The 25,605-nt window shown below is 37.5% G+C and overlaps 1 protein-coding gene across 1 annotated transcript in view; it reads right to left on the bottom strand.

The window, feature by feature from the left end:
* Window positions 1-25,605, bottom strand: part of DNAH12 (dynein axonemal heavy chain 12) — a 114,719-nt gene that overhangs the window by 26,486 nt on the left and 62,628 nt on the right. The window contains 18 exon segments of the mRNA XM_070738468.1: window positions 807-999; window positions 2,462-2,676; window positions 4,496-4,641; window positions 5,190-5,337; window positions 5,844-6,085; window positions 6,784-6,924; window positions 7,406-7,495; window positions 9,125-9,256; window positions 9,475-9,651; window positions 12,015-12,095; window positions 12,462-12,624; window positions 15,500-15,633; window positions 16,954-17,148; window positions 18,864-19,025; window positions 20,583-20,775; window positions 21,434-21,477; window positions 21,479-21,613; window positions 23,247-23,546. Of these exon segments, the coding sequence (XP_070594569.1) occupies window positions 807-999; window positions 2,462-2,676; window positions 4,496-4,641; window positions 5,190-5,337; window positions 5,844-6,085; window positions 6,784-6,924; window positions 7,406-7,495; window positions 9,125-9,256; window positions 9,475-9,651; window positions 12,015-12,095; window positions 12,462-12,624; window positions 15,500-15,633; window positions 16,954-17,148; window positions 18,864-19,025; window positions 20,583-20,775; window positions 21,434-21,477; window positions 21,479-21,613; window positions 23,247-23,546 (2,891 nt within the window).

Raw genomic sequence — 25,605 nt, 5'->3', positions numbered from 1 at the left:
AGAGGGGCAGCATACAAATCTAATAAATTATTATTATTATTATTATTATTATTATTATTATTATTATTATTATTATTATTATTATTATTATTATAAGTGTTTCCTGCAGTAGACCCATGGGGAAATCTCGAATCCCAGCTGTTTGGAGGACCAGAACTGGATGGGAACCAGACCAGAATGAATTTTTCCCTAAAAGGCAGATTAAGGATAATATGCAAATAATTTTGAACACATTAGAATACTATGAAGTGCACCCTGGAAAACAAATGTCATTGATGTTTTTAGATGGACAGAAAGCATTTGATAATGTGAATTGGCAATTTATGATAATGCAACTTCAAAATATGGATTTCGAAAGAGATTTATTAATGCAATTAAAACAATTTATTCTAAACAATCAGCAAAAGTAATGGAGAATGGAGACATGACAGAGAAGGTCCATATTATGAAGGGAACAAGGCAAGGATGTCCTATATCTCTACTGTTTACTATGTCCTATATCTCTACTACCTACTATTAGGATTTTTCCCTAAAAGGCAGATTAAGGATAATATGCGAACAATTTTGAACACATTAGAATGTTATGAAGCGCACCCTGGAAAACAAGTGGCATTGATGTTTTTAGATGCCCAGAAAGCATATGATAATGTTAATTAGCAATTAAAACAATTTACTCTAAACAATCAGCAAAAGTAATGGTGAATGGAGACATGACAGAGAGGTGGATATTATGAAGGGAACAAGGCAAGAATGAAATTGAATTTTATTTATGAATTAAACTTCCCGAGGAAAATCTAAAAACTTACCTTTCTTTGGCAACAACTATGCCTAAAAGTTGATCTTCTAGTCCTTCGGGAGTAATCATGAAATTTAGCAAAGAAACTTTTGTTGCTAATTCAGGTAAATAATGTGGATTCCTTAATTTGGTGGTAATATAAAATTTGAAATCAAAAGAATATTCAATTATTGTTTCACCAAGTCGAATGCAATCCATGCCACCTAGTATTAAAGAAAACAAAGGTATTTGTTCTACATAGAATAGCCTTTAACTGGCAGCAAGCTTAACATGTGATAGTTAAAGAGATTATAACTGTATTCATGTTCAATGATAGTTTGGGATACCCTTGGATTTATGTAACAAAGGTTCCATTTCTCTACTGCACGACTAGTTTTAAAATAGCATTTTAAACAAAACAAAACAAAAATAGTGAAGCCCCAAAATTGCTAATGGAAATGTCCATGGAGATTCCAAATGTAGATAGAACTGTGCTTGCTCAGGTCAGAAAAATGTTATAAAGTTAATAATACATACATATTATGGTTTTTTTCCTTGTCCCCCGTGATTTTATTTCTTAGGCCTGCAAATCCCAAACTGTGGGCCATGGATCCTAGGGCATCACAGCGCATAGTTTGGGAACTGCTAGAAGTCCTATGAATCAGGAAAATTTGGGAACCTCTGCATTATGTTTATCATTTGATATGGGTTTGTATTTACATTTTGGTTAAATATGTCATCTACTTCTGTGATAATCTTGTACCTCATGACAGTCTCATTCAGTTAATCCCTGGTGCATCTTTGCCTTGTTTTACCTCCTTCCAAATACAATAAATCTTTGTACTTCTTTAGATTTGTCTTGCTAACACTATTGGTCCATTCCTGGATTTAATCCAAGAGTTTATAAATTGCCTTCTAATCACACCATGGGATTATCTGTCCTGTAATCCCTGTGCATTCAAATTTCAGAGGGCAAATGTTGGGGATCATTAAAGGAAGAAATTAGATTTATCAGAGATGTCTATTAATGTTGCTTTAACTCCAACTTCTTTTTTTATTTACTCCTCATAAAACTCACTTTACTGCCTTTTGAATAATGTTGAAACAGCATAGAAACATACTGATATTATCTCTTTAGCTAGCATGCATACACTTTTTACTATTCTGATTGAACTGACGCTGCTCTTCTGCCCATAATTTCATCTTTTTAGCATAGACTTTTCTGTAACCTGATACAAAAGCTGAACAAATTGAAGAAACAATAAACCAACAATGTAAGGAAGAGAGGAATTCTATAGAAGTCAGAATCAATACACCTGTCAAAGTCCTACTTATAATGGATATTCTATCTTTCTTACAAGGAAACAAATTGTCTACTTTTACTTTCCAACATACTTTGTCTGAAAGTTAGAAAAGCAAAAACAGACAAAATCTTAATCAATATTATGCATGCAACATGGCTCTTACTAACATAACAGAAGGAAAAGGTTCTTGGGTTTAAATCTGCAATGCATGCAAATTTGGTTATAAAATAAAAATAACAGTACAGTACTGAAACTGTTCAACTGTTTATTGGAAAGCAGGATTTGAGGAATAAAAAGAAGACACATTAAACAATGTAACGGACTATTCAAAAAAAAGGAAACATATTTCCTTTGAATATTTAGCCTTTATTATTTCTTGTACCTTGTTTAAAAGTTTGCCTAAGTAGCAAAGGTTCCAAGGAAGGATCTATGTCTTCTCCAACATTTTCAAGCAAAAGGGGAGTTCCAAACTGAATGCAATTTTCTAGAGTTCTCATGTAGTCTGAATCAGTAAATTTGATGACGCTCAGTCTGTTCTCTTTCTCAGAATGTTTTATCCACTTATTTGCTTGACCTTGGGGATCAATCATTAATGGCCTACAAAATAGCATCAAACTTATTAGTATAAAAATTAGTAATCATTTTAATAATTTCAGTTTAACAATTCAAAAAAGGATTTTAGCATTGTTTTTAAAAATGTTTAATAATAAACATTTGTCAGAGGAGATAACTTTGGAAATTGATAGAAATATGCCAACAACAATCTATGAATTTAATAAAATAATGGATTCTGATATCACTGAATTAATAATCAAAGATTATACTTTATCCATTACATATACTTAAATATTGAATTAGTCCTCGGAGAGGGGTGGCATACAAATCCAATTAATTAAATAAATTAAATAAATAAGTAATATTAAATAATATAGTATACCTTCATTATAGTTAAAAATTACTTAGTAGTGCAGATTTATTACCCCAGGCAGCTATTTTGGAGGGCTATGTATATATGCCTTCAAGTCAGTCTTGCCTCCTGGCAACTGCTTGAATGAGTGTCTCTGCAGTTTTCAAAGGTGGCTTGTCATTGCCTTTGACTCAGAGAAAATGACTGGGCCAAAGTTACCAAGCTGGCTTCATGCCTAAGAGAAGACTAGAACTAGTCTCCTGATTTTCATTTAGTGCCTTAACCATGACACCAAACGAGCTCTTATTTATCATTTTCCTTCCATCCTCCAGAAGTGGGTAAAATGAGAACCAAAATTGTTGGGGGCAATATGCTGACTCTGTAACCGTTTTAAAAGGCTGTAAAGTATTATAAAGCAGTATACAGTGGTATCTCGGTTCTCGACCACAATTTGTTCCAGAAGTGTGGTCGAGAACCGATTTGGTCAAGTACTGAATTAATTTATCCCATAGGAAATAATGGAAATGGATTTAATTGGTTCCCAGCCCCTGTTGACTCGCTGGGAACCAATTAAATCTATTTTCTTTATTTCCTATGGGATAAAAAATCTGAGGAGCTCTATAAGCGCTCCAAGCCGCAGGAAGGGTGAGGGCGGCTGCAAACCTGGCAGCTTCGGGGGGCTCATTTCCTCAGTGCTTCGTCTTGTTACAGTACCTGTAGGCAGCTGCACTAATTTTCTCCTTCCCGGTGGCGGCAACAGCGGCGGCTTCCCTTTGAGGAGCAACAGCGCCGGGAATGTCACTTAATGAAGGGAAGCTGCTGGAGCGGCAGCAACTGCTGAGATGGCTCCAGCGGTTTCCCTTCATCACTTGACGTTCCCGGCGCTGTTGCTCCTTGAAGGGAAGCCGCCGCCATTGCCACCACCGGGAAGGAGAAAGTTAGTGTAGCTGCCTACAGGTACTGTAACAAGATGAAGCACTGAGGAAAGGAGCCCCCTGAAGCTGCCGGGATTGCAGCCGCCCCCACCCTTCCTGCAGCTTGGAGCGCTTATAGAGCTCCTCAGCCCCCTGAAGCTGCCGGGATTGCAGCCGCCCCCGGCAGTAACATTTTGGATAATGAACAAAATTTTCTGTGGCTGTTCGGTATCCGAATTTTTGTTCGGATACTGAAGGAAATTTTTGCTGAAAATTTTGTTCGGTATCCAAAATGTACGACAACCAAAGCATTCGAGAACCGAGGTACCACTGTACTGTATATAAGTACTATTCCTCTTGCTATTTTACAACCAAGAAAATGTTCCCAATCCTGAAGGAGTAGTTAAAATTCTATGTACAGAGGCATAAGTTTGCATGTAATTATGTATATATCCTTCTGTATCTCCTTCAATTGCCCTAAGGACAATGTGGTAAGCATAAAATAATTACTGGTAACAATCAATAATACATATAGAAAAGAGAAAAATATAACTATCAATATGAATGCTTCAATAGCCTAATGTTAGTTACCTACCAACGTCTAGAATTGTCAACAATCACACCATTATCTATGGAAAACTGATCTGTTGGAAGACCTGCAATATTCCAGGCTCTAATTTTTATTGGATCACCAAGGGTCTTACTTAGAGAGAAGTTTTCAGAACATGGAATATTTTTCACCTGTAGGCACAGATAAAGCTTGTATTGACATTCATTATTATTCAGCATGTGTACATAGAGTATTAAAATAAGTCATGTTAATTGAATCTCATTTTTGAGTAAGAGTCATGAGAAATAGGAAAGATTAATAGCCAATACCAGGAAAGTTTCCTACACTTAAAGCCTTTCGTAAGTTCCTTAAACCCCACCTCTGTCGTCAGGCATGGGGGAAGTGAGATATTCCTTTCCCCCCAGGCCTATACAAGTTATTCATGGTATGTTTGTGTGTATATTTTGTTTTTTAATAAGGGTTTTTTAGTGACTTTTAATTATTAGATTTGTTATACATTGTTTTTATTATTGCTGTAAGCCGCCCCGAGTCTGTGGAGAGGGGCGGCATACAAATCTAATAAATAATAATAATAACAACAACAATAACAACAATAATAACAACAACAATAATAATAAAAATTTAGAAAAGCATTTCATTACATAAGATCATTTTGACAGAGTCATTATTAGACGACAACAATGTATGTTCTAGAAATAAAGCAATAAACTAATACTACCTGACAAAGTTTGCTCCACTCTTTGGTACATTCTTGTCGAAATCCAGCAGTAAAAGCACCAAGGTAAGCTATAACCCCTGCTGATACCAGAACATCTCCTGTCAAATTATCGTAAGTATTCTGGAGGTCATCTGCAGCATGAGACCATCTAAGGGGGAAAAGATGGGCAGATTAGCTGAAGTGACGTATTGAATAGTTCATGAGGTTTATTTTTATTTCCTATTATATCAGAGTTGTTAAAATTTATTATGCGTGAGAGAAAGAGTTACCTGGAAAAGGACATGTTATATTTCCTTTGCAGAAAGAATGTTATTATTTTATAGATTTTATATATAAAACATTGAGAGTTTGTCTGGACTATACTAACAATAAATAATACAACTAAAGCTAAAAATAAACCTTTCATTATGTAGATATTGTAAGATATGAAAATAGCCCCATGTAGAATCAATTTAAAAAATCAATTTAAACAATCAATTTTAAACAATTTGTCAATAACTAGTAATGCTATCATTTTAGGTTGTAAAACAATAAAAAAGTAGTAAATACTATGCAGACTCTTTAATACTGTTTACACTTAAATATCACTGAAAAGTGTGTATTTTCTTCTTTATAATGGTTTTGGTAAAATGAATACAAAGTATTTTCTCTGACCTTGATTTTTCTCCTCCAAGTCCTCCAATCAGCTTTTCTGCTCTTTCCAGCTTTTTAGCGCACAGATCCACTTGGAACTCTAGGCGGGCTTTTTCTTCAGTTTTCTCAAGGAAGGTTTCTTGCAATGCTTCCAAACGATCTTCAACAGCTTTAAGTTCAGCTCTCTTCTGATTTAATAATGCCATAGTATGTGCTAATGACTGCTGGGCCTCTGCTAAGCGGGCTTTCTTAGGAGCAACCACCTATTTAATAAATTTAATATAGATTGTTATCTAATTATTATGATTTTAAAAACAAAAACAGAAGATGTTTTAGAATGATTAAATATGAAAATGTTCAGGGGGTTGGACTAGAAGACCTCCAAAATCCCTTCCAGCTCAATTCTGATTAATATGAAGTACTTCCTTCTAGATTAGGGATATCAAACCTGCGTCTCAGGGGCCGGATGCGTCACACACTGGCCATGCCCATGCCCAGTTTAGTGAAGGGGGAAAAAGTCATGATATATCATGTGACACCGTGACGACATAGGTTTGATGTCCATTGTAGATCTTTTCTTATTTGGAGTGTAGAACTATTTTCTAACACTGTATGATCTGCTCTTCAGTTAGATTACTGCAAGACTATTCTCTTGTTAAGAAATTACCATGAGATTTTTTACCGTTGATGCATATGCACAGATTTTTCCAGAGATCTTCACTTTATTTTAATATTACTGAAATATGACTAAAATGATTGGCAGAATTATAAAATAGATGTTTATACTATATCTCTTATGCTAAACTATGTAATAATGTAATAATTAATAGTGTGGCATACTGAACTTCCATATTCAAATTCAGTATATTTCCAAAACTTGTATTTACGTTGCAACACAAGTTGCATTCCAAAAGAAGCAATCATATTTTCAACATAAAAAGGGGAAAAAAGGTAATAATACCTTTGCTACACGGTCATAAACCTCCATGGCCATAATCCATTTACATAATCCTTCTGCTGCAGAAGATGCTTTAGCTACTTTGGGAGGATCAAATTCCGGATTAGTTAGATATTCTGCACGAATCTTCTGCATCACTGATATCTATATGAAACATACATTACATACATCTGAAATACAGGATTCAGCAGTAATAAATCTCTAAATGATTTGACTAGCTTTTATAAACAAGATCTAAGTATTGCCCACAAGATCATATGCTGCAACATCCTGCCTGTCGGCAACTACTTCAGCTTCAACCACAACAACACAAGAGCACACAAACTTAATATTAACTGTTCCAAACTTGACTATAAAAATATGACTTCAGTAACTGAGTTGTCGAAGCATGGAACTCATTGCCTGACTCCATAGTGTCATCCCCAAACCCCCAACACTTTACCCTTGGATTATCCACGGTTGAAAGGGCTGACAATTATTATTCTCACATGTGTGATATTTGGGTGTATTTCTTCCATGTAGAGAGATGCTGGTTCTTAAAGATTAGACAAGAAATAAAGAGTCTATTATGTTCACTATAACAGAATCACAATTTATATTATTTTTTAAATATAGAAAAACTTACTGGAATGTTATCTTTGTCATATTCTCTCAAATCTCTAAGGAAATTCATTTCACCTAAAAGTTTTTTGCTAGGTCCCCAGTAGTCTAAAATCTAAAAGAAAGTTAAAGAATTAGGTTAAATTGTTTTTTTAAAGATAGTGAGAAAGAGGGAAAATGCAGAGGGTTTTCTAATGAATGTATAATTTGAAGGATATCCAATAAGAGGATGCAGAAAAGAATTTGCATGGAATAAAATAACTATCATTGACTCTGTATAGCAAGGACTGTGAATTTGCACTTCAGGCTCAAAGATAAAAAGCTTCTTTAGAGTTCACATGGATACACAGCTAACACCTGTTGGCAATTCCTTAAAGCAAACATAACTTTCTCAGGATCCTGTGGCAGCTGTGCATTTCTAGGAACCAACAGAGCTGTTTTAAGGATTGCTGAGAGACGCTACATAAGGGGCCCTTTATCCTTAAATCCAAAGCTTTTCACAACCCTATCCTCTGCACAGTATATGTGTGAAAATAAATCCATCTTACATTTTTGAAAAATGTTGAGCTTCATTTATTTATTTATTTATTGGATTTGTATGCCGCCCCTCTCTGGAGACTCGGGGTGGCTAACAGCAATAATAAGACAGCATACAATAATAATCCAATAATAAAAACGATTAAAAACCCATTAATATAAAAACCAAACATACATACAGACATACCATGCATAAAATTGTAAAGGCCTAGGGGGAAAGAGAATCTCAATTCCGCCATGCCTGGCGGCAAAGGTGGGTTTTAAGTAGCTTACGAAAGGCAAGGAGGGTGGGGGCAATTCTAATCTCTGGGGGGAGTTGGTTCCAGAGGGCCGGGGCCACCACAGAGAAGGCTCTTCCCCTGGGTCCCACCAAGCGGCATTTTTTAGTTGACGGGCTCCAGAGAAGACCCACTCTGTGGGACCTAACTGGTCGCTGGGATTCGTGCAGCAGAAGGCGGTCCCTGAGATAATCTGGTCCGGTGCCATGAAGGGCTTTATAGGTCATAACCAACACTTTGAATTGTGACCGGAAACTGATCGGCAACCAATGCAGACTGCGGAGTGTTGGTGTAACATGGGCATATTTGGGAAAGCCCATGATTGCTCTCGCAGCTGCATTCTGCACGATCTGAAGTTTCCGAACACTTTTCAAAGGTAGCCCCATGTAGAGAGTGTTACAGTAGTCGAGCCTCGAGGTGATGAGGGCATGAGTGACTGTGAGCAGTGACTCCCGGTCCAAATAGGGTCGCAACTGGTGCACCAGGCGAACCTGGGCGACTGCCCCCCTCGCCACAGCCTTCACATCCTTCTAATCCTTCATATAATATATTAACATATGAAATAAAGGAATAGCTTGCTTCTAGTAGTGGTGTAAAAACAGATGATAAAGGAAAAATCCACATTTTAGTAAAAAACGGGACAAAAAATGAATTGAAAAATCTGGGAGTCTGTTATATAAATTAACTCCAATTCCTCATTTCTAGACATTCTTCCTATCAACATAGAAATATTGTGCTAACAATGTATTATAGAACCAATAATCATATGATAAAAACTCAGATTGTTTTCATGGAGATGAAGTACTGTATTGATGAAGCAACTTCACCATGCCTATAGTTTCATCTTATTTAGCTCTAGGTATATGTTTCCTGTTTATTAAAGTCAGTGTTGCCATTAGAAGCATTTTGTTTTGCTTCAATTACTTTACCTTGCCTCCAATTCCAGAAGGATCAGCAACTTTTTCTGGTTTTATATCCTTCATGACACAAATGGCAGCCATAACCAGTTTAACTCCAGAAGGTGGATTCTTCATTGATTTTACAATTGTAATATCTGCAGGCTAAAATATTATATATTATCAAGTTGTAGTTTCCAAAATGCCCCCTATTTAAATAGATCTGCTCCCTGTTCCTATTTGGAAAAGATCAAGGATTACACTCTGATCTTCTGGATGGAATAAGTGATGGAAAGCTCCTTCAAACAGTAAGCAAGAAAATGCTATTCCAACCAAGTGTCAATTTAGATGTCTTTCATAAGCTCTTACTGTCTTTAACTTGCCTTCAGCGTGTCAAGTGCGGCCAAGGCTGCCTCTAGTGCTGGAATTGCTTCAGCAAGGTCACTCTCACATTCATTTTTCAGTGCCTGAGCTTCCGCGGCCTTTTCTGTAGCAAGCTCCTCATCTACTTTTACAGTTTTGCTTTTTGCTTCAACCTCAGCAGATTCCTTCTCAATGATCTAGAAAATAAATGTACAGTAGTCAACATACAACTATTATGGAACAGGTGTACAATCCATTAGACTCTTGCACACACTTAGTGTATGTAACTGTTTACATACAGTAAATGTTTTGAACATCTGAGTTTATAGTTGTAATCATATAAAAAGTATTTCAAAAAAGTTAAGCTCTGCATAAAAGTAATAATTAATTTGACAAAATGTCAAAAAAGTAGATTCAATGATGCTTTGATTTATGATTTATGACCTATAATTCTGGATTAAATTTCAGTTGTAAATTAAGGACTACCCATAATCCCACTTTCACTGGGACAAGCTCTCTCTCTGTGTGTACATAGTTGTGATTGTTTGTAAGTGTTATTTTTAAAAAAAGTTTTAAAAGTCAGATTTCACTTGGGAAAAATCGCTACTGCCAAATACTTGACAATGATCCACAGCTGAAGTTAGAGCAAAATCTCTCGGCTGTGGCTTTTGCACAGGTTTGCCTGGTGCGCCAGTTGTGGGCCTATTTGGATAGGGAGTCTCTTCTCACAATCACTCATCACCTCAAGGCTCAATTACTGCAATGAGCTCTACTTGGGGCTACTTTGAAGAACATTCAGAGACTGATCCAGCATACAGCCTCGCGAACCATGTTGGGTGTACCTAAATGTTTACTATCACACTGTGGGCATGGCTTATGCAGGATGCCCTGCATTTTCTTTCAACATCTTTCAGTGCAAATTGAGTGCTCTGGGGTGGAGCTCCATTTTTACGTTCTTCCCCCGTCCATGTAGTAGCCCACCCCTGGGTACACCCATATCAGCCCAGCACTCTGTGACCTGCACTGGTTGCCAATCAGTCTCCAAACGCAATTCGAGGTGTTGGTTATCACCTATAAAGCCCTACATGGCATTGGACCAGATTATTTATGGCAGTGATTTTCAACCTTTTTTGAGCCGCGGCACATTTTTTACATTAACGAAACCCTGGGGCACATTGAGCGGGGGGGGGGGGGGAGGGGAGGGGGGCGGCTAAAAAAAGTTTGGACAAACAAATTCTCTCTCTTCCTCCCGTTCGCTCTATTTCTTTCTCCCTCCTTCTTTCTCTCCCATCCTTCCTCTTTCTTTCTTTCTCTCTCTCCATCCCTCTTTCTTTCTCTTCCTTCTTCTCTTTTTTGCTCTCTTTCTCTCTCCCTTCCTACGTCCCTCTATGTCTTTCTCTTTCTCTCCTTCCCTCCCTCTCTTTCTCTCTCTCTCTTGCTTGCTTTCTCTCTCTTTCTCTCTCTCTCTTTCTCTCTTTCTTTCTCTTGTTCTTTCTCTCTCTTGCTTTCTTTCTCTCTAGTTCTTTTTCTCTCTCGCTCGCTCTTTCTCTCTCTTGCTTTCTTTCTCTCTCTCTCTTGCTTTCTTTCTCTCTTGCTTTCTCTCTCTCTGAGCTTCGCGGCACACCTGACCATGTCTCGCGGCACACTAGTGTGCCACGGCACACTGGTTGAAAAACACTGATTTATGGGACCACCTTCTACCTCACATATCCCAGCGACTGGTTAGGTCGGAGTCAGCCTTCTCTGGGTTCCGTCAGCCAAACTGAAGATTAGTACCACCCCTCACTCTCCTTGCCTTTAAAAAGGTGCTGAAAACACATCTATGCCGGCAGGCCTGAGGCTGTGAGTGACAGTTCTCAATACGGCGAGCAATGTGAATAAGTGATAATTGATAGTTTTATACTGTGTTTTATTTTCTTAATCTTTTTAATTGTTCATAATCAACTATTTATAATTATTTTATCTTTATAGTTATATTGCATTTTATCCTTGTAAGCTGCCCAGAGTCCATGAAGGGAAGGGCGGCTTATAAATCCAATCAATAAATTGATAAGTAAATAAGTAAATAAGTAGATAGATAGATAGATAGATAGATAGATAGATAGATAGATAGATGATAGATAGATAGCTCTCGTGGCAATTGGGACAGCTAACATTACATCCTGACAGGAGAAATACCAAGACATTACTTGTTAATTAATAATTACTATAATTCTTAATATTTTTGAAACTGATCTGAAGCATTAGGAGTTGTAATTTGCCATCTGACATTTATTTAACAGTAATGTAAATTAACCACTATCATTTAAACCATAGTTTGTCTAGCATAGCACAGCAAAACAAAAACTTTATTTTTGTGATTGACCCCCACAAATTTATATTAGAATGATGAACATTTACCAACATTTCAGTATGAATAGTTTACCATACAAATCATAAACGGTACACATTTTCTCACATAAACCTATAAAATTACCATATAAATAGAATACTACAATTAGTATGATCATTTGATTGTACACTACAATAATAACATTGTCCTAGCCATTATAATTTTTACCTTCATCATGGCTGCATTATCCACTTTTGCTTCCTCCAATTTAGGTTGCAAATTAACAAGTTCTTTCTTCATTTCACCAACCTGAAACCAATGGGAGTTGCATATGAATTGTTTAATATTCACAAAATAGAAAGAAGAAATAAAACATTTATTATGCATTATTGGGATTATTTTCTAAACTCATTAATTTTGGAGAAGACCTTCTGAACTAATGATATTTATTTATTGGTAGACATACTAGACATTTTAGCCCACCCTACAATCAAACCATATAGAAATGTGTTAATATTTCTTGAAATAAATGCAAGTAATGGGTGATAAGGGCTTTTTATTTAAAAACAAAACAAATAGCACTACACAAAATCCAATTAAAGCAAAAGAAAAAGCTAAGACAGTTGAGTTTTGAAATGACAAAGCTATTCTCATAAGACATATGTGTTGATTCACCTGAGATTCAGCAAAAGCTAATTTGTCTAATCCATTAGTATATCTTTTTTTTGCCTTCATGATAGTATCACGATTCTGTGACAAAAGAAGTTGGAAGGAACCAATAAGTTCAAGGTAGGAAGTAGGTGTAACGTAGTTATGTCGTCCCAATTGGTTCAAAAATCTGCATCAGTTAAAAATAATGCATTAATTATAACAAGAATTCAAAGAAAAAGCTCTATTTTGTTTGATAATAAATATATATTCTTGTTCCTTTCACTCTATGTATGTAGCAGAATAAGCAAGACATTTAAGTTAGTACAGTGGTACCTCGTCTTACGAACGCCTCTTCTAACAAACTTTTCGAGATACGAACCCAGTGAAGTACTAAGTACAGTATAACTGCTACAAGTTGGGAGGAGGGATCATTTGAAGTGAGTGTGGGGTGTGTGTGGGTGTATGTACCGTATATACTCGAGTATAAGCCGAGTTTTTCAGCCCCAAAAATGGGCTGAAAAACCCGACCTCGGCTTATACTTGAGTCACCACAAGAGGGTGCTGAATCACCACAAGAGGGCGCCCCACCAGCAAGCTAAAGGGTGGGGACAGGGACGGCATGAACTCTCTCCAGGCTTTAGAAGCCTCCAGCCGGAGAGAGAAGCAGATTTGTTACAGAGATCCACTTGGTACGGCAGCAGGGGAAGGAGGAGGAGGACAGCTCTTTCCTTTCCTCCTCCTCCCCCGCGGCTGTGGGTTATTCTGGGTCTCCTCCTCCTCCTTTCCCTGCTGCCGTCCCAAGTGGATCTCTTTAGCAAATCTGCTTCCCTGCACAACACATGGGGCAATAAAGGGAGACGGAGGAGAGAGCCAGCAAGCTAAAGGGGGGGGGGGGACCGGGACGGCATGAACTCTCTCCAGGCTTTAGAAGCCTCCAGCCGGAGAGAGAAGCAGATTTGTTAAAGAGATCCACTTGGTATGGCAGCAGGGAAAGGAGGAGAAGGAGGAGGACAGCTCTTTCCTTTCCTCCTCCTCCCCCGCGGCTGTGGGCTATTCTGGCTCTCCTCCTCCTCCTTTCCCTGCTGCCATCCCAAGTGGATCTCTTTAGCAAATCTGCTTCCCTGCATAACACATGGGGCAATAAAGGGAGACAAGGAGGAGGAAGGATAAGGGGTGGGAGATCCAGCCAACGAGCCAGCCAGCAAGCTAAAGGGGGGGGGGGAGAAACGGCATGAACTCTCTCCAGGCTTCTAAAAACTCAAGTTTAAAGACCCATGCGTTAGGGTTAAAAATGCAAGAGTTTTCAAACCTGGAAAGATTAAGGCTTGTGGACTTCAACTCCTACTCCTGAAGTAGCATGGCTGGTGCAGGAATTCTGGGAGTTGAAGTCCACTAGTCTTAAAACTGTCAAGTTTAAAGAGCCCTGGGTTAGGGTTAGAAATAGAAGAGTCTTCAAACCTGGAAAGATTAAGGCTTGTGGACTTCAACTCCTACTCCTGAAGTAGCATGGCTGGTGCAGGAATTCTGGGTGTTGAAGTCCACTAGTCTTAAAACTGTCAAGTTTAAAGAGCCCTGGGTTAGGGTTAGAAATAGGTTTTAGCTTAGTTGCTGATTGAGCTACTTTTTTTACTTTTTAATTTATTGTTATTACCAGATTGCTTTTGTTTACCCTCTTTTAAATTTACAGAGCTACAGTGATCCCCCGGTTATTGCGTCCCCAACCATTGCGAACAGGGTAATTTGCGATTTTTGAACCCGGAAGTCAAAACACCATCTACGCATGCGTGCCCTTTTTCTATGGGCACGCATGCGTAGATGGGGCCCGGCAGATCAGCTGCTGGGCGGCTTCCCTGGGTCTTCCCCCTCTTGCTGGCGGGAGGGCGAGCAGCGGGCATCAGCAAGGAGTTTCCCCACCGCCCACGCAAACTCCTCGCTGCCGCCCGCCCTTCGCCCGCCCACGCCGTTCATTCTCGCCGCTTTCGAGCTGAGTCCTGAAGCGAATTCGCTCCAGGACTCAGCTCGAAAGCGCCGAGAGCCAGCGTGGACAAGCCGTTCGCTGGCGCTGGCTATCGGCGCTTTTGAGCTGAGTCCGGAAGCGAATTCGCTCCCGGACTCAGCTCGAAAGCGCCGAGAGCCAGCGTGGACAAGCCGTTCGTTGGCGCTGGCTATCGGCGCTTTTGAGCTGAGTCCGGAAGCGAATTCGCTCCCGGACTCAGCTCGAAAGCGCCGAGAGCCAGCGTGGACAAGCCGTTCGTTGGCGCTGGCTATCGGCGCTTTTGAGCTGAGTCCGGAAGCGAATTCGCTCCCGGACTCAGCTCGAAAGCGCCGAGAGCCAGCGCCCCCCGGACCCCCAACCCGGGTTTGGGGGGCTGCTAGGAAGCCCCCCATGCCGGCGGCAAACAGCCGCGCCGCCCCCAATCTTCGGCTCCTCGCTAGCGCTGTGGGAGTAAAAACACCATCTGCACATGCGCAGATGGTGTTTTTACTTCCGCAGCGCTACTTCGCGAAAACCCGCTCGTTGCGGGGGGTCCTGGAACGGAACCCTCGCAACGAGCGGGGGATCACTGTAATTTACTGGTTTTCTTTAAAATAAATATTCTAAAACATTTAATCTACTGATGTCTCAATTAATGTAATTTTATTGGTTTCCATTTTTATAAGTTACCAGTAGCTACTGCATTTTCTAACCTCAGCTTATACTCGGGTCAATAAGTTTTCCCAGTTTTTGTGGCAAAAACTGGTGCCTCGGCTTATACTCGGGTCGGCTTATACTCGAGTATATACGGTAATCCCATACATGAATTTTTCTTATCCATAATAGCTATATGTGGAGATAAGTTTATTTATTGCAAAGTTTATTTTGATAAAATGTTGCACATACTAACCTACACTGTACAATAAGATAATTCAAAGAATGTAAACATGACATTACAGCTTTATTTCTGAGAATATGTTTTAATCTATTGATAAAACATTAGGGGTTTTTAGCAATATTGTTTTATATGCTGAGATTTTTTATTTTGCATTTATCTTAGGAGCATAAACCTATATAGAAAGCTAACCTGTCAGAAAGTGATAACACAGATGTATGGAAATGTTTACAGATGGGAACAACTTCTTTTCGTTCATTTTGTGTGAGTTCAAGCTTTTCCAAGAATTTAATAGCTACGCGTTCAAGAGCATCTTCAGGCCACGGCTGTAAGCATAAGGACATAAAGTTTTCTTACAATGTGTCTCCTTATACAGGTAGTCCTCAACTTACAACAGTTCACTTAGTGACTGTTCAAAGTTATAATGGCACTTTCATACTTACAACCTTTGTAGCATCTTCAGGATCATGTGATCAAAATTCAGATGTTTGGCAACTGGTTCATACTTATGACTGTTGCTGCGTCCCAAAGTCATGTGATCACCTTTTGCTAACTTCTGACAAGCAAAGTCAATGGGGAAGCTAGATTCACTTAACAACCAAATTACTAACTTATCAACGGGAGTGATTCACTTAACAACTGTAGCAGCAAAAGTTGTAAAGTGGGGCAAAACTAATTTAATAAATATCTCACTTAACAACAGAAATTTTGGACTCAATTCTCATAGGTCAAGGACTATCTGTACATTATACAGTATTTGCTATACCACTCCACCAACAGTTCATCATGAAATTTGTTAATTGCAGATGAGCAAAGAAATAGGATTCACATTACTTCATTTCACAGATATTAATAATTAGATTTGTATGCTGCCCCTCTCCGAAGGCTCCGAAGATATCCCTTTTCCTTGTATTTCACATAAGATCTTAACCAATATAATGACAAGCTAGACAAACCGTGGGGGGAAAACTATTTAATTTTTTTTAGTTAAGAGATAAATTTTTTTCTTGCATATTCATTTTATTGTATTTATTTTACTACATATTATTTCTTTGTATTATTTATTAACACTCAACCTCAAGCACCACAAGCAGGAGTTTTTTGGATCCCATAAAAATTTCCATACTGATACTAATATGTTAAGTTCTCTAGCCATATTTGTAGAAGTAAGTAGATCAATCCCATATGCTACATAGAATATCATGAATGTCAGTAAACGAAAGAGAAGTGATAAATCCTTTCTATTCACTAATAGACAAGGTAAAATAATAAGGCATTATTGTTTTACAAGACACTATACATCACTATACACAAAAAATAGGTCAAGCAAGAACCTTTCTCTACTATGATCAAACTGTCCAATATCATATTGGAGTAAAGAATATATTTTTGAATGACACTGAGATGCTTTAAAGAGGTTTTTTTTAAAAAAATCTATAGCATACAAGCATTCAACTTGACGTTCAAACATTCATTATCAATCGAACATTCAAAGTTGAATTATTCTCTGCAAGACAGAAACTTTCATTCAAAATCTAAGAAAAAGATTATCAACATCAAAAGAGAGTGAAAAGCAAGTTTTCATAGGTAACAATATATAATAGCCTGGTAAATATATTGACATCATTCTGATCATTTCTACAAACCTGGAACCAATCAATAGTACAACAGTTGATGAGGGATGGAAATTGTCTCAGGCGATTGCGAAAAGCATCTCCGATTGGACTGAAAGCTACTACAACATGGAGATTGTCTCTGCAGCGGTTGACAAAGAAAGCAAATAAGGCCAATGGACCAAGCTCTTCATGCTTATGGCCTGCCTGGGCTGCAGCACGAACTCCCTAGAGTATAAAACACAGAAGTAAATCACTTTTGGAAAGCAATAGCAACTAAATGTATTCATCAAAAGAAATTAACTTATGAAAAATATATGTCTGATTGAGAAAGCAATGCCAATTTTAACTGGAAAATATACTACTAATAATAATTTATTAAATTTATATGCTGCCTAACACTCAGTGAATCTATGGGTAAATAAATCGCATAAGTTCAATAACTGCGGTGGAGCATAAGAATCTTAAACAACAACAACAGAAGAGTTGGAAGGGACCTCTGGGTCTTCTAGTCCAATCCCCTGCTTAGGCAGGAGGCTCTACACTACTTCAGACAAATGGTTATCCAACATCTTCTTAAAAACTTCCAGTGTTGGAACATTCACAATTTCTGGAAGCAAGCTTTTCCACTGTTTAGTTGTTCTAACTAATTAACTTAATATTTTTAAATTGAAGCTAGTGGTAAGATTTATTTAAACTGTATTGTATTTTAATTCATTTATCTTATTTCCTTTGTTTCCTTTTAATCATATTTCTATGCAGTACAAGCAACTCTACAAAGACCTCTGGCACAAAATAATGAAATATTTTTGAAAAAAGACATAAAACAAAATCATCAGCCCATCTTAGTATCTTCAACCCAATGATTTCCTAAGAATTAAAATCTCTGATAGAAAGCTTCATTTTTACTACCTACTACCCAAAAAACTTTAACCTTAGACTATCTACAGTTGACCTCACTCCATTCCTAAGAGATTTAGATTTAGATTTAATTGGATTTGTATCTCCGAGGTCTGTAAGGGGCATGCATAAGCTCACCATTGTGCCTACTGACCCTGTCCTACTGTCCTATTGCCTAATTTACCTGTACCTACTTTGCTAATGTTTATGTTTACCTACTACCTAGTACATGCTAGACAAATAAATAAATACAATCAAATAAATACATGCAACCATCAGTTAGGGTGGCATTCAAAAAAGTCTTGGCAGAGATCATTTTCAAAAAATGGAATCAAAACCAAAAAACATTTTCTTCTGCTTCCTCATCCCCAACTTCATATATGTGGGATAATTTCAGCACCTCAAATTTGGAGGAGCAGACCTGAGGGATTGGTTCTATCTAAAGGAGGCAATCTCAAAAGTATCTGAGTGTCAGGCCATAAAGGAATATATATTTGAAAAACAGACTTTGAACTGTCCCCAGGAGCGTTGTGAAGCCAATGGAGTAACTGAAAAATCAACAATGTATAGCTGTGCTGATTCACATATGCCACTAAACAGGGAGCACTTCATTCATAGAAACAGTAGGTTTCAGGTAGTCTCTAATAATAGTCCCATATAAACATGTTTGCAGCAGTAAATCCAAGAAATGATAAGAGCTTGCATTACTGTCCTCAGAAACTTCTACTGGCATATTATTATCTGTATAGTGTATATAGATATATATACACTATATAGTGTATATAGTCCTCAGGAACTTCTACTGGCATATTATTATCTATATAGTGTAACATATAGATATGTTTCAATTTACCAAATAAGGGCATGGTTCAAATGAGATTAAGCAAATTACAAGTTATTTTCCTTTTAAATAAAGCAGACTTAAAACTCAGTCTTAGCTGTGGCCATGTGTGGTAATATTTTAAATTTTAATCTTAATATTTCTTGGGGGGGGAAATCTAATAAATAATTCCAATATTTAAGAAAAATATTATATGGAATACCTCCATAAGTTCCTGTTTCTCATCAGCTGCAAAAAGATTGGGCACTTCTGATGTATTAAGCACACTGTCAACATCTTCTAAAAATCCTTCTTCTTTGATTTGTGTGTCTGTGATCAAAAACACAGTTTTCAAGCCCTTCATACCTGCGCTCCTCAGAAGGCTCTAGAAGTAACACAAACACTATTAAGCATTCAGTGCAATAGATACAACAGGCCAGTTAAGGAACTACCAAGTCCATTCCCATCAACACTGTCACCTACTTGGGTAACGAAATGTATGCAAGAATGTATCCAAGTTCAGAGACCACCAAGAACCCCACAGTAGTAATTGCTATTATGAAGACTCCTTTCCTTAGATCTTTCTTTAAACGTTTTCATTTATTACCTTTCTTTGCTTTTTATTTCAACATTTGTTTTTTTTTATTCTTTTAAAATTTTAATTTTATATATAGTATGTCACCGAAGTGAATACACTTCCTCACATTTTGTAAATATTTAAGTATATCTTTTCATGTGGCAACATTGAAGAAATGGTACTTGGCTACAATGTAAAGTAGTGAGTATACATCTTGTATACCAGTGTAAATGTGCTGTCCCCTCAAAATAACACAATACACAGTCATTAAGGTCTAAGCTGCTGGCAACAAAAGTGAGTACACCTCTTAGTGATAATGTCCAAATGGGGCCAAGAGTGTCAAAACTTTTTGTGGCCAGCATTATTTTCTAGCACTGCCTTAATTCTCTTGGGCATAGAGTTCACCAGAGCTTCACAGGTTGCCACTGGAGTCCTCGTCCACTTTTTCATGATGACGTCAGGGAGCTGGTGGATGTTAGAAACCTTGTGCACCTGCACTTTCCACTTCAGGATGCCACACAGGGCTTAGATCAAAGATGCAAAATGCAGCTGTGCAAGCCGTCATGGGCCTCCCAAGATCTGACCACGTCTCACCATCACTCCGCGAGCTGCATTGGCTGCTGGTTGGTCAAAGTGTTGGTTATGACCTATAAAGCCCTACATGGCTTAGGACCAGATTACCTATGGGACCATCTTCTGCCTCATGTATCCCAGCAACCAGTCAGGTCCCATAGAGTTGGTCTTCTCCAGGTCTCGTCAGCCAGGCAATGTAGTCTGACAGGGCCTTGGGGAAGAGCCTTCTCTGTGGCGGCTCTGGCCCTTTGGAATCTATTCCCGCCAGAAATTTGTACCACCCCCATCCTCCTGGCCTTCCGCAAGGCCCTGAAAACTCATCTTTGCTGGTAGGCCTGGGACACTGGAGTGCTAATATCTAGCTCTGGCCGGTGTCCTAAATGAGTAATTTAATAGGATGAATGTGGATGATTGATTTTATGAACCCTCCTCAAATCTTCCACTGCCAGAGCACAGAGCATTCCAACTCAAATGCCTCATGGAATAAGTACATTTTACTCCACCAGGCAGAAAATTTCACTTCTGACCGACTTTTTAAACTATACAGTATAACTTTAATAGGTAAAGTCCTACAAGGTATCTGGTTATGTAAATTACTCCAGGGTGGTTTTAAGAGCATAATTCTAAAACCAGTTAATTGTGTTCCAGGAAGGAAATATCAACTCTTTGCCACCACAAAATGGATTTTTTCCAGAATCACTGGTCCCAAGCCTGGTCTTTCTAAAGCCTGGTCCCAAGACTGGTCATTCAGAAGCCTTTAAGCAATATAAATTTAATTGTATATTGTTTTACCTTTAGGTCTTCCCGCCATTCATTCATTCCATAGCTCTTGGAGATTTCAGGTTGGAAAATATTCATTTTTGCCATGGATGTAGCCAATCGGGTCATGGATTGTCGTCCACTACCTCCCATTCCGACAAGTAAAGCATTACCTCCAGATTGCTTGAGCACACGGCATATACGAGACAAATGTTCCAATACATACCTTTGATTTAAAAAATATCAATTTCAGCAAACAATGCTACAATTAAAATTAAATCTTTTCCATATAAAGATGGAAATTCATAATATTTTCCATCATTTTGAAGTGGAAAATTTAAAAACTGCGGTATAAGCTGTAATATAAATTTAACAAAATTTTACAAAAGGAAAGCCTCAGATTCTGTTTGCCACCCAACATTAATAAAAAATAGACAGGTTTGGCTAAATGTTAATTAACTAAATATTTATAAAGAATAATTTTTCATTCTATATACCGAAACACATCATTCCTTATTTTTTATTCAACTTGAAAATTGTGGAAAATTGAAAAAACAATGACTTAAGGAACATATTTGATGATCATGTTAAGGAAATAACACTATTTAAAAATACGCTTTGTTTGTCACTCATAGAATTAGTCTAATTTATTTTCAAAATCTATACAGATTTTAAAAACTATAATCTGTAGACTTTAGAGAAAAATTCAGTATGAATTAGGAGTTCTATAGAAGATAATTAACTACTTCTACTAGATTTCCCTGGGCAAGTTTCTAAGTTAAATTATTCTTTGTATTTTTCTAAATACAAATAAACTATATAAGACTATAAGTATTCTGTGAATAATTGTTAGCAAAAGTAATGTACAAAGATATTGATTGTACCTAAAAATTACTAGATTCATTCTTGTTTTGTGAGTTTGATTATATGTCATCCAAACATAGGTCCACAACATCATTGAACATTTGTATACTTGGAATTTCATAATAAATTCTTTCTTCTCCTTCAAGGTCAGGATTCATGTAATCTCCAAACAGCAGATTTCTCAGATCTTCTTCACTCACCTATTGATGGAAAAAAATGACATTCAGTCTACTTTAAAAGCATTATATCCAATTAAAAACACAGAAATTAGATTATGATATTTGTACTGGCAAATCTAATACAGTGTTCCCTCGATTTTCACGGGGGATGCATTCCGAGACTGCCCGCAAAAGTCGAATTTCCGCGAAGTAGAGATGCGGAAGTAAATGTACACTATTTTTGGCTATGAACAGTATCACAAGCCTTTCCTTAACACTTTAAACCCCTAAATTGCAATTTCTGATTCCCTTAGCAACCATTTAGATTATTACTCACCATGTTTATTTATTAAAGTTTATTTTTAAAAAATTATTAAAGGCAGACAAAAGTTTGGTGATGACATATGATGTCATCGGGCAGGAAAAACCATGGTATAGGGAAAAAACCCATGAAGTATTTTTTAATTAATGTTTTTGAAAACCCGTGGTATAGACTTTTCACGAAGTTCGAACCCGCGAAAATCGAGGGAAAACTGTAAAAGATTAGTGATAAAGATTTGAATGTGCCATTTTAAGTGCTAAAGCCATTGTGCATAACTTCATGAATGCAACAAGTACCTTATAAAAAAATCACAGATTACAATGAAAAAAATATTCATATTACAATAATTAAATCAGAAAATACAATTGCTACTCAAAATGGTACTAAGCATTACTGTATACTAATGAATTTTATTACAATAATCCTTTGCTGTGCTAATTTTATAAGCAGGAGGAGAAAATATCATTATCTTGATTCAGATCTAAATAGCAACAATAACAAAGTATCTTGATTTAATTCCTTCATGGCTTCATTTGTGTGTGTGTGTGTGTTTGTGTATATGTATATATACACACACGTACACGCGCGCGCACACACACACACATACATACATTGCTCAAAAAAATAAAGGGAACACTCAAAGAACACATCCTAGATCTGAATGAATGAAATATTCTCATTGAATATTTTGTTCTGTACAAACTTGAATGTGCTGACAACGTGTGCAATTGATTGCCAATCAGTGTTGCTTCCTAAGTGGACAGTTTGATTTCACAGAAGTCTGATTTACTTGGAGTTATATTGTATTGTTTAAGTGTTTCCTTTGTTTTTTGAGCAGTACATTATATATAAAATATTCTTCCAATGGCTGCAAATCATGGAGCTCTTTTTTTGAATGGGAGATTTTTCCTTCTCTTTCAAATAGACACTACCATTTCATACTGCTTTAAAAAAAGGAGCCTTTGAAACTATCATGCAGCAAGAAATATGTCTCTCTTGCACTTCCTGTCTATTTCAGAGAACATTGCTATCCAGATACCTCAATTAGATATCTTCTCAAACTGCATAGCCACTGTAATATAGCCTAAAAGTCATATTCTGTAACCTCTCAAAAGGGCCAGAAGATGTATCAGGAGTAATGGGCTACACTGTCTTCATACCGTCCTATTTTTTAAAAAAAAAAACTCAAGTAAAGAAAATATGGCAATTCTGAAATCAAAATCCACAAAGAAACATCTTGCTTTTGCCATATGGAATGACACACAATTGTAAGAGTTTGATCTATTTCTGTTAAAACTGGTCAGGCAGGAATGAATAAGAGGTAGTTTTGTAATAAATACTGTGAATACTTACAGGTGCATTTCCTTGTTTCAGGTGTGAAAATACTGCATCAAAGGATTCTTTGAAATGTTCTTTCACAATTTCTTTCATGAGTTTGAACACCCAAGCCCTATCAGCATCATCTACAAGCCGATCATAAAACACCCGAAATACTTCATGTACAAAAAGACGAATCATTGTATGCTTATTGACAACCGAGTCCTTCTTAATAAGCAAGCAGCCTAGGATAACTCGTGAAAAATCACGCAAATTGAACGTATAATGGGATTTGGCTGGGGTTGGCAATAGGTTTGCCATGGCTTTCTTATATACCTTAATTATTGGAAAGAAAAAAATACAGACTTTTAGAATTATGAACTTTATCAACGTAGATCATCAAACATAAGTATGTATCTATATTTCCAAAAGGACTCTGAGCAGTTTACATGTTTTTTAAAAAAATAAAAGTTTTAGAAAGGAATCACCACTTAGATAAAAATAATACCCCTCCCAAAATCACCAGGGGCTCCATGTATATACTCTAACCATAAGCCTGGGAGCAAAGCCACGTCTAAAGAAACTCTGGAATATTTGAAGGATGGGAGTTATATGTACCTCTAGGGCAGTGATTTTCAACCTTTTTTGTGCCGCGGCACATTTTTTACATTTACGAAACCCTGGGGCACATTGAAAAAAAATTCTCTCTCTCTCTTCCTCCCCTTTGCTCTATTTCTTTCTCTCTCCCTCTTTCTTTCTCTCCCTTCCTTCCTCTTTCTTTCTCTCTCTCTCCATCCCTCTTTCTTTCTCTTCCTTCCTTCCTCTCTTTTTTGCTCTCTTTCTCTCCCTCCCTCTATGTCTTTCTCTCTCTCTCTCCTTCCCTTCCTCTCTTTCTCTCTCTCTCTTGCTTTTTCTCTCTCTCTTGCTCTCTCTCTTTCTCTCTCTTGTTCTCTTTCTTTCTCTTGCTTTCTTTCTCTCTCTCTTGTTCTCTTTCTCTCTCTCTTTCTCTCTCTTGCTTTCTTTCTCTCTTGCTTTCTTTCTGTCAGAGCTTCGCGGCACACCTGACCATGTCTCGCGGCACACTAGTGTGCCACGGCACACTGGTTGAAAAACACTGCTCTAGGGGATGCTGTTCACAGGACAGATGCCAAGGCAGAGAAAACATGATTCTCACTCCCACAGGATGACATTTAATAGAAGACGCCCAGAGCATACCAACTCTATACCATTGTACTAGATGGTGAGTACATTTGGAGAAGGATGCTCTCTTAAAAATCAAAGCCCTATGCCATTAAAGGTGACAATCAGCCCTTGTAATTGCAACCAGAGCCAACTGCTAACCTGTTCTGCTACTGAAATAGCAATGATATATGGGCTTGGCAAAATATTCCCATTACTTCCCATGCTATTGTAACCAAGACAAATTCCTTGTGCGTCCAATCACCCTTGAGCAATAAAATTTTATTCTATTCTATTTAGAACCAGTCCTAGCTTGTAGATAACCTTTTGAACAAATCTGTGACAGAAACATGAAAACAACAGGAGAAGCGAAATGCAAGAAATAGTGAATTACAGCAAATATCTTTTGCTCTAAATACTTTTTTATATGACACAAAGGAGTCAAGTTTTGGAAATTGATGTAAGCAGTAGTGGAAGATATTAAAAGGGGACTTCAAAGAGTCTTGGCAGATCAGTCTATTAATAATTACTAAAGGAAATTGCAGGTGACCGTACACATAAACCTACTTATTATTTACATTTATAACAGCAAAGTAACATTTGACAACCAAAAGCACAAAATGAGTTTATATACACATGCAATTGTCTACAGGTATCTGCAGGTACAGAGATTTTGTCAAAGCACAAGGAGGGGTCTGTAATATGGTAAATGATTTAGCTTTACTAGATAAATGGTCAAAGCAATGGAAACTGCAGTTTAATGTTTCCAAATGTAAAATAATACACTTGGGGAAAAGGAATCCTGAATCTGAGTATTGCATTAGCAGTTCTGTGTTAGCAAAAACTTCAGAAGAGAAGGATTTAGGGGTAGTGATTTCTGACAGTCTCAAAATGGGTGAGCAGTGTGGTCGGGCGGTAGGAAAAGCAAGTAGGATGCTTGGATGCATAGCTAGAGGTATAACAAGCAGGAAGAGGGAGATTGTGATCCCCTTATATAGAGCGCTGGTGAGACCACATTTGGAGTACTGTGTTCAGTTCTGGAGACCTCACCTACAAAAAGATATTGACAAAATTGAACGGGTCCAAAGACGGGCTACAAGAATGGTGGAAGGTCTTAAGCATAAAACGTATCAGGAAAGACTTAATGAACTCAATCTGTATAGTCTGGAGGACAGAAGGAAAAGGGGGGACATGATTGAAACATTTAAATATATTA

This window comes from Erythrolamprus reginae, chromosome 2 (assembly GCF_031021105.1).
Source record: "Erythrolamprus reginae isolate rEryReg1 chromosome 2, rEryReg1.hap1, whole genome shotgun sequence".
NCBI lineage: Eukaryota > Metazoa > Chordata > Lepidosauria > Squamata > Dipsadidae > Erythrolamprus > Erythrolamprus reginae.
This window is presented reverse-complemented; position numbering and strand designations above follow the sequence as displayed.